Consider the following 8808-nt stretch of genomic DNA (forward strand, 5'->3'; position numbering starts at 1 on the left):
ACAAAACCCATGAATTGAAAAATGAAAAGCAAATAATGTAAACCACACTTAAATAGTTTAAAATGACTTTACCCATCACAGAGGGAAGGCTCTGTTCTTTAGCAGCACCTGTGTCAACAGTACATTGCTCCAATAGTTGAGTTTCCAACTCCCTGAAAGTAAAAAAAGGTTACTGGAACTAAAATACTGCAACTGATATCCTTTTCTTATTTAATACTGCACCAGTGGGGTCCCTCGGTCCGGCCTTGGTGGTGGTGGGGGGGGGTGCGGGAGGAGGGGAGGTGCAGGAAGCATCCGATCAATGATTCTCATCATTCATTGATGTTTCTATCTCTCTCTCCCTCTCCCTTCCTCTTTGAAATCAATAAAAATATTTTTTTAAAAAAAGATTTGACTCTTCTTTTCTCTCTGAAATTAGTAAAAACAAACAAAACCCATGAATTGAAAAATGAAAAGCAAATAATGTAAACCACACTTAAATAGTTTAAAATGACTTTACCCATCACAGAGGGAAGGCTCTGTTCTTTAGCAGCACCTGTGTCAACAGTACATTGCTCCAATAGTTGAGTTTCCAACTCCCTGAAAGTAAAAAAAGGTTACTGGAACTAAAATACTGCAACTGATATCCTTTTCTTATTTAATACTGCACCAGTGGGGTCCCTCGGTCCGGCCTGTGGGATCAGGCCAAACCCGGCTCTCCAACATCCCCTGAGGGGCACTGGGCTGCGAGAGGGCTCAGGCCAGGCTGCGGGACCCCACTGGTGCACAATCAGGGCCTGGGAGGGACACGGGAGGTTAGCTAGCTGGGGAGGGACTATGGGACGGCTCCTGGGCATGACCGGCGTATCTAGCTCAGTCTTGATCAGCCGGACCCCAGCAGCAAGCTAACCTACCAGTCGGAGTGTCTGCCCCCTGGTGGTCAGTGCACATCATAGTGAGCGGTTAAGCAGCTTTAGCATATCATTAGCATACTACCCTTTGATTGGTTGAATGGCCAACTGGACAACACAACACTTAGCATATTAGGCCTTTATTATAATGGATGTTTACTATATAATGTATTATGATGCTTTAAGAAAAGCGGTTTTATTTTTAAAAGATAAATATACTAAAGACTAACAGAGAATGAAATGAGTAACATTAAATGTCCATATTATAAGTCCTCTACTAAACACTGTCAGAAAATTAGCATGTTTTTGTGACACAGGTAAAGAAAATGTGCTAGATTCCAAGACACTTACCTGTGCAGAGCTTTTCCTCCTAGGGGGAGTGCTCCCCAGCAATTTAGTACTGGGATTCCTTCATATATCTATAGGGTAGTCAAGGACATTACTATTTTAGGAGATAAAATGTGGTTTCCTTGATATTTTCCTCACCTTCTGCAGTATTGTTTGAAATCAGCAAATTCTTACTTATTTAAATTTTTAATTTTTATTGATTTCAGAGAGGAAGGGAGAGGGAGAGAGAGAAACATCGATGAGAAAGAATCACTGATAGACTGCCTCCTGCATGCCCCACACTGGGGATCGAGCTCATAACTTGGGCATGTGCCCTGACCAGGAATCAACGCTCAACCACTGGGCCACGCAGGCAGCTTATTTCTTATTTTCTAAAGTTACAGAAAAATCATAGTCTTTTTTCATATTCTTCCCCAAAGAAAAAGGTTAAACACACACATACAGAATTCATTAGTTAATGCTGGGGTGTCTTATAAAGTAGACACTGGCCACATTTAGCTAATTCAGCACTTGAAATGTGGCTAGTCTAAATTCAGATGAAAAGTAAGACTAAACTCCACACCAAACTTCCAAATTTAGATTTAATACAAAAAAGCCCCTAGTACAATATCTCATTATTTTTATTTTATTTTTTAAATATATTTGATTGATTTTTTACAGAGAGGAAGGGAGAGGGATAGAGAGTTAGAAACATCGATGAGAATCTATTAGCTGCCTCCTTCACACCTCCTACTGGGGATGTGCCCACAACCAAGGTACATGCCCTTGACCAGAATCGAACCTGGGACCCTTCAGTCCGCAGACCGACGCTCTATCCACTGAGCCAAACCGGTTATGGCTATTTTTATATTGATTAGTCTCTTTCATTTGTACTTTATAAATGCAGCTTAGAAAAATTTTAAATTATATTATGTCTCACATTGTATTTCTATTAAACAGTACTGAGAGAATAGTGCAGAATATTGTACTGTGGGTTTGCTACCTTATTTTATATATTGTTTTTGCTGATGTTCTGTCAGTATACTATTTATAAAAAGGAAAAAAGTATATTGGTAAAAGCATTGGCTTTGGCAACAAACATGGGTATATATTTTGACTATATGCTTGTATGACTCTGAGTTAACAACCTATCCAAACTTCTAATCTTCTCATTTGCATAATGAGAATAATATTTAAGTTACAGGGCTGTTATGAGACTTAACACATAAAACGCTTTATATTTAAAAAGCTATTGCCTAATTTAGTTCCTTAGAAGTCAATGATTCTTGATTCCTTTTCCCTAAGTATTTCTCCTAATAAATAAATGTATTTCAACCTCCTTTTCAATGTAACAATATCCATTGAAATTTTTCTTTGATACATATACTCTGCTTAAATGCTTCTAATGAAAAGGAATTTACAAATTATAGTCAGGAGTTCCATTCTGGGACAGTTTGAATTACTAGAGAGTGTTTCCTGATGTTGTGAATGACATAAAACTATGGCACTGCCCTGACCGGTTTGGCTCAGTGGATAGAACGTCAGCCTGCGGACTGGGGGGGTGCCAGGTTCAATTCCGGTTGGGGGCACGTGCCTTGGTTGCGGGCACATCCCCAGTGGGGAGTGTGCAGGAGGCAGCTGATTGATGTTTCTCTCTCATCTATGTTTCTGACTCTCTGTCCCTCTCCCTTTCTCTCTGTAAAAAAAATCAATAAAACATATTTAAAAAAAAAACACAAAAAACTATGGCACTTACTGAGCAAGTTACTATGTGCCAGGTCCTTTGCAAAATACTTTACATACATTACCTACCTCAAGTCACACAATGCCTCTATCAGCTGGAATTATTATAATTCCCATTTTATGGAAAAGGAAACTGAGGCCCAAAGAGATTAAGCTACTTGAGCAGTATCATACAACTAGTAAGAAGCATAGCTGAGATTTACACATATTTGATTCCAAAACCCAAACCCATAAACCCTGTGCTATACGGCTGCCATGAGAGTCTCTGGAGATAAGAGAGAAAAATGTATTCAATATCCACAGTGAGCCCTACAGCTATTTGAGGACAGATTTCATATCACCATTAAGTTTTCATTTTTCTTGATTTAACTTTCACATTTCAAGTTTCTCCAATTACTCTCTGTATGATCTTTTCTTAACACTTGACTATCCTAGTTAACTTCTCTAATATGTCCAATTAGCTGATGTCCTAAGAACTGAACATAATATTTATGAGGTCTAATCCCTGGAGTATATACTGGGACCAAATCATAATAATAATTTCTACAAAAAGTAAATTTAGGCCTCACAATCTTGTGAATTTTTTCCACATGATAATTTATATCTGTACATGGTAACCCAAAAATAGTTTGACGTAATAAAAACCATTTTTAATTAGCCCAATTATTTTAAAGTAGAGTAAAAATTTGCAAAATTAGCTTGTTGACAAAAAAAGATACAGGTAACACCAGGCTTTCTCTATATCCACAATCCAGGACCATAGCAGAGTTTATCCCAAGTGTCAGAAGAGCCATTAGATGGCTTGGAGCAAGCAAGACAGACGGAACCTAGAAAACAACAAAAGCAGAATGAGTGTCAGTAGTTGAAAGTGTTTGCTTTACATTTCAAATATATTAAAAAAAAACTCAAGGGAACGTTATATTTATTTATATTATGATATCCAGTCAACAATTTTATGGTACTAAATTAAGAACTACTTTGGTGATTTATTTGAATTTACACATAATCAAAATACAGTGTAATAAATAAAAACATTCTTTAAGCTGAAACCGGTTTGGCTCAGTGGATAGAGCATCGGCCTGCGGACTGAAGGGTCCCAGGTTCGATTCCGGTCAAGGGCATGTACCTTGGTTGCAGGCATATCCCCAGTAGGGAGTGTGCAAGAGGCAGCTGATCGATGTTTCTCTCTCATCGATGTTTCTAACTCTCTATCTCTCTTCCTTCCTCTCTGTAAAAAATCAATAAAATATATTTTTAAAAAAACCAAAAACAGTCTTTAAGCCCTAGCCCATTTGGCTCAGTGGATAGAGTGATGGCCTGCGGACTGAAGGGTCCCAGATTTGATTCCAGTCAAGGGCACATGCCTGGGTTGCGGGCTTGATCCACAGTAGGGGGCGTGCAGGAGGCAGCAGATCAATGATTCTCTCTCATCACTGATGTTTCTATCTCTCTCTCCCTCTCTTTTCCTCTCTGAAATCAATAAAAATATATGAAAAAGAAATTCTTTAAATTCTTTTTCTCTCTATTAGAGGGAAAACTGAGAGATAAAAGAAGAGATCTAGAAACATAAATTCAGGGGAAAATGCTAAATTTAAAAATAAAAAGATGTTTTTACCATAAAAACGAAAATACAGAAAAAGAATTGTCTTTATCCACAAAAACAATCCACAATCCACAAAGTTTGTAATATGAACTATATTTTAAAAACACTATAACATAGCAGTTAAAATTAAATGGAAGAACTATAAAAATCCTTAGTTCTGTGTAACATTTTTCAGTGAAAATTTGCCAGTTCTGGTGGCACTCCAAATATTAAATATTCAATCAAACATGAAAGTCCATCATAACCAAGTGACAAATAAAACAATGGCTATATTCCCCTTATTTACATTGCAATAGCAGGTATTCTAGTTATATATGATATAAGGATACACAAACACAACTAAAACTCTAAGTATAAACACAGAGAATCATTTATTATATTCAGATAAAAGCTGCCATGATTTCTTGTTTTTGTCTGTGTTCTCTCTACTGAAAATCAAACTCCTAAATCTAAGGATAAGAAGAATGTAACCTGTTTCTCTGTCTTAATACATAAATAACTTAGAAATATTAATTGCCCTATCTCATAAAGACACTATGATTTTTTATATATTTTGAGCTCAGTAGAATGTATGAAAAAATACATATATATGATTAATTTCTTTTTAATAAAATGATTTTATTGATTTCAGAGAGAGGAAAAGAGAGATAGAAACATTGATGAGAGAGAAACATTGATTGGCTGCTTCCTGCACACCTCCCACTGAGGATGGAGCCTGAAACCCAGTCATGTGCCCTGATGGGGATTAAACCAGTGACCTCACAGTGCCTGGGATGACACCCAACCAACTGAGCCACACACGCCAGGCTTTCTTCCTTTCTTTTTTATTTTATTTATTTTTGAGAGAGAGGAGAGAAGGGAGAGGGAGAGAGAGAAAAACATCGGTTGGTTGTCTCCCAACTAACACGGAGCCCGAGCAAGATTGGAACCTACATCCTGAGTACGTGCCCTGACCAGCAATTGAATCAGTGACCTTTCAGTGCACAAGACTATGCACAGAATTTCTATGCTGAACACATTCTATACAATCTTCTAGTTTCCCTTGCTGAAAAATCCTAAATTCCTAGGGTAGAGATTTTAAAAAATTTTATTAATAAAGATTATCTGTATGATCTTTTCTTAGAATATGAAACTTAATAATGTGAAATCATAATTTGGTCTTTAAAATAATCCTAACTCCTATGAAATGAAAGTTATAAGAAATATCACTAATATCAACACATAGGAGTCATTCCTGGCACTGCCTACCTAGTTTAAGGGAAACATTACTTGAGTATTCCATTTAATAGGAATTAAAAGCCTAAAATAAAAGAACTGGACTTCAGAGTACTCAGCATAACTGAACAATAGAAAGGAGAAAGACCTGGAAGAAACATATAATAAACTCCACAGTAAACAATATACCTTTCAATTCTGGGGAAAAAATTAGAAAGTTCCCAAACAGAAAAAGCTATATTAAAATAAATAAATAAATAGCCCTGACCAAAATTGCTCAATGGTTAGAGCTTCAGCCCGTGCACCAAAGGGTCTGGGGTTCAATTCCCGTCAAAGATACATATCTGGGTTGCAGGTTCGAACTCAGCTCAAGCAGGGTGAGTGCAGAGGCAAACGACTGATGTGTCTCTCTCACACAGATGTTTTTTTCGCCTCACCGCCCCCCACAAACTCTCTAAAAACCAATGGAAAAAATATCAGATGAGGATTAACAATAAAATAAATAAATAAATAACAGAAACATCAATAAGAAGAAATCTTCATTTATCTAATTAGTGGATGAAATGCTAACTATGCATGAAATAACTATACAAAGAAAGAAATTTCAGGAGGCTTTGCTTTATACTGGTTCCACAAATGCAATGGGTAGTATATACAATGAAGGAAATAAATGAGGACCTTTAGTTTAAGCTTTAACTGCCTACCAAAAACAACATATAAAACAGGTACCTCAAAATACTTGAAGAGAACGCGAGTGAGTGTCTCTCTGAAGTGGGAAGGACATAGTACTGATTCAATAACCACGACTCGGCGATCTCTGGGATTCACCAACAGATGTCTGAAAAGTAATAGTTTTGGGTTTTTACTTAAAAAATTTTTTTTAAAGTAAATAAAAGTTTGTATTGATTTTGGTACATAATGCAATTTGTTAAGAATAGAGAAACTATACTACATTCGTTTAAAATGCTTTATAACAAAAAGACATCTTCATTTTATTACCCAGGAAAGGTAACATTACTGACCTCTTGCTACAATTCATGCACTGTATCAGAAACTTCACATCTATTAACTTATCTCAAAAGACAAAAATAACAACCTACTTTGAATAACTTGGGCCATTAAAAAGCCATTTTCTTTCTTTAGGTTACAAAATTAAGAAAAAATATATGCTCACAAACCTCCAAATAGGATGTGTTTATTACTTGAAAAATATAAATACCCTAACACTTCTATTACCCATTTTGTACACTGTTTTTACCATTTTTGTATATTTTCCTTAATATGTAATATAATATATTGCATGCATATATTTTAACAGAAATATTCATCCCATAGTTGTTCTGCAACATGCTGTTTTCAATTACCAATATTTCTAAGACACCTTTTTGTATCAGTACAGACAGACACAGAACTCTTTTCTGAAGTTTGTTTCATTATAAGGGTATACAATAATTTAAGTTCCCAACCCCTTTTATTAATGGACATTTTATTTATTTTCAACATTTCCTTATGCTTAACTGTTTTCTAGTTTCAAATATATTTGGAAAAGGTTGAAAATAAGCAAGTAAAAATGGCAATGGAGTAAACTTTTTTCTTCTTCAGATATAATACAACTAAATATCACTATGACTGGCATTAGGAAAATCTAATAACAAAAGCTGGGGGAAAAAACAAATAGCATTGCATCCTACCTGAAATACAGTATGTGGATAAATTCCTTTAGGTAGGAATATAATTCTTCTGTATTGATATTATACTGAACAACTTTGATAGGCTATAAAAAATTAAAATAACTTGTTAATTTATAATAAATATTTTCAAATTAAAACATGCTCATTCATCTTACCAATGTATTTTCTGAATCCATACATTTCATATGTTGTTGATCTTAATGATGCATCCCAATACCAAATACAAACTGATGTGTTAGTCTCTTCTGCTACAAGTGCTTTTATAAAAGCAAACATGCTCATAGTTGATTGTTAAATAAGGGAATACTGTCTGTATTAATGTGAAATTTGTATGAGTTCCTATTAGGCAAGGGGAACTGAATATATGATAACAGAGTTATTACCTTCATCAAGAAAAAGCAAGTCATAGCACAATTTACAATAGCTAAAATTTGGAAACGGCCTAAGTGCCCATTAGCAGATGAGTGGATTAAAAAACTGTGGTACATCTACACAATGGAATACTATGCTGGTGTAACAAGGAACTCCTACCATTTGCAATAGCATGGATGAACCTGGAGAGCATTATGCTAAGCAAAATAAGTCAGTCAGAGAAAGATAAATATCACATGATCTCACTCATTTGTGGAATATAATGAACAACATAAACTGATGAACAAAAACAGATCCAGAGATAGAAAAGCATTGATTAGACCATCAATCCTCAGAGGATAGGCAGGGGAGGGTGGGGATAAGGGGGAGAGATCAACCAAAGAACTTGTATGCATGCATGTAAGCCTAACCAATGGACACAGACACCAGGGTGGGTGAGGGCATGAGCAGGGGTGGGGGTGGGCAATGAGGTGATAAGGACACATATGTAATACCTTAGTCAATAAGGAAAAGAAAGAAAGAAAGAAAGAAAAAGCAAGTCATTAGCCAAGTGGCCACACAGGTAGGTACTCTTTCAGATCTACGTTTTAAAAGTTTTATATGAGTCTGTCAGGGGTGGGCAACCTTTTTGTGAGTGCGTGCCAAAACCAGAAAAATCTCTGACTCAAAATTCTTCTACGTGCCAACCCTAATTTTTTGAGAACATGTTACGCCTACATGATATCTCTTAAGGTGTACATATGTGAAGAACCTTGAAGAAATAAAAAAATTCATTCGCGCGACAAAAACACAGTACATGATGATGAAAAAAACATTTATTTTTTAATGTATACATGTACACTGATAGTCTGACAGAAAACTTTATGACTCCGTTTGATATTATCAGTGGGACTTTTGCTGATGCATCACTGATGACAGAGATTTTACATCAGGTTTATATTTCCTGACCTTTAGAGACATGCATGAG

The 8808-nt window shown here is 35.9% G+C and overlaps 1 protein-coding gene across 1 annotated transcript in view; it reads right to left on the bottom strand.

Annotated features, from left to right (window-relative positions):
* The window catches only part of ACTR10 (actin-related protein 10 homolog (S. cerevisiae)), a 29664-nt gene that overhangs the window by 18304 nt on the left and 2552 nt on the right, over positions 1-8808 (bottom strand). The window contains exons 3-7 of the mRNA XM_015566522.1: positions 7470-7552; positions 6508-6616; positions 3680-3787; positions 1242-1309; positions 500-579 (exon numbers count right to left, since the gene is read on the bottom strand). Of these exons, the coding sequence (XP_015422008.1) occupies positions 500-579; positions 1242-1309; positions 3680-3787; positions 6508-6616; positions 7470-7552 (448 nt within the window). The remainder of the gene's footprint in view (positions 1-499; positions 580-1241; positions 1310-3679; positions 3788-6507; positions 6617-7469; positions 7553-8808) is intronic.

This window comes from Myotis davidii, unplaced genomic scaffold, assembly GCF_000327345.1.
Source record: "Myotis davidii unplaced genomic scaffold, ASM32734v1 scaffold281, whole genome shotgun sequence".
Classification (NCBI taxonomy): domain Eukaryota; kingdom Metazoa; phylum Chordata; class Mammalia; order Chiroptera; family Vespertilionidae; genus Myotis; species Myotis davidii.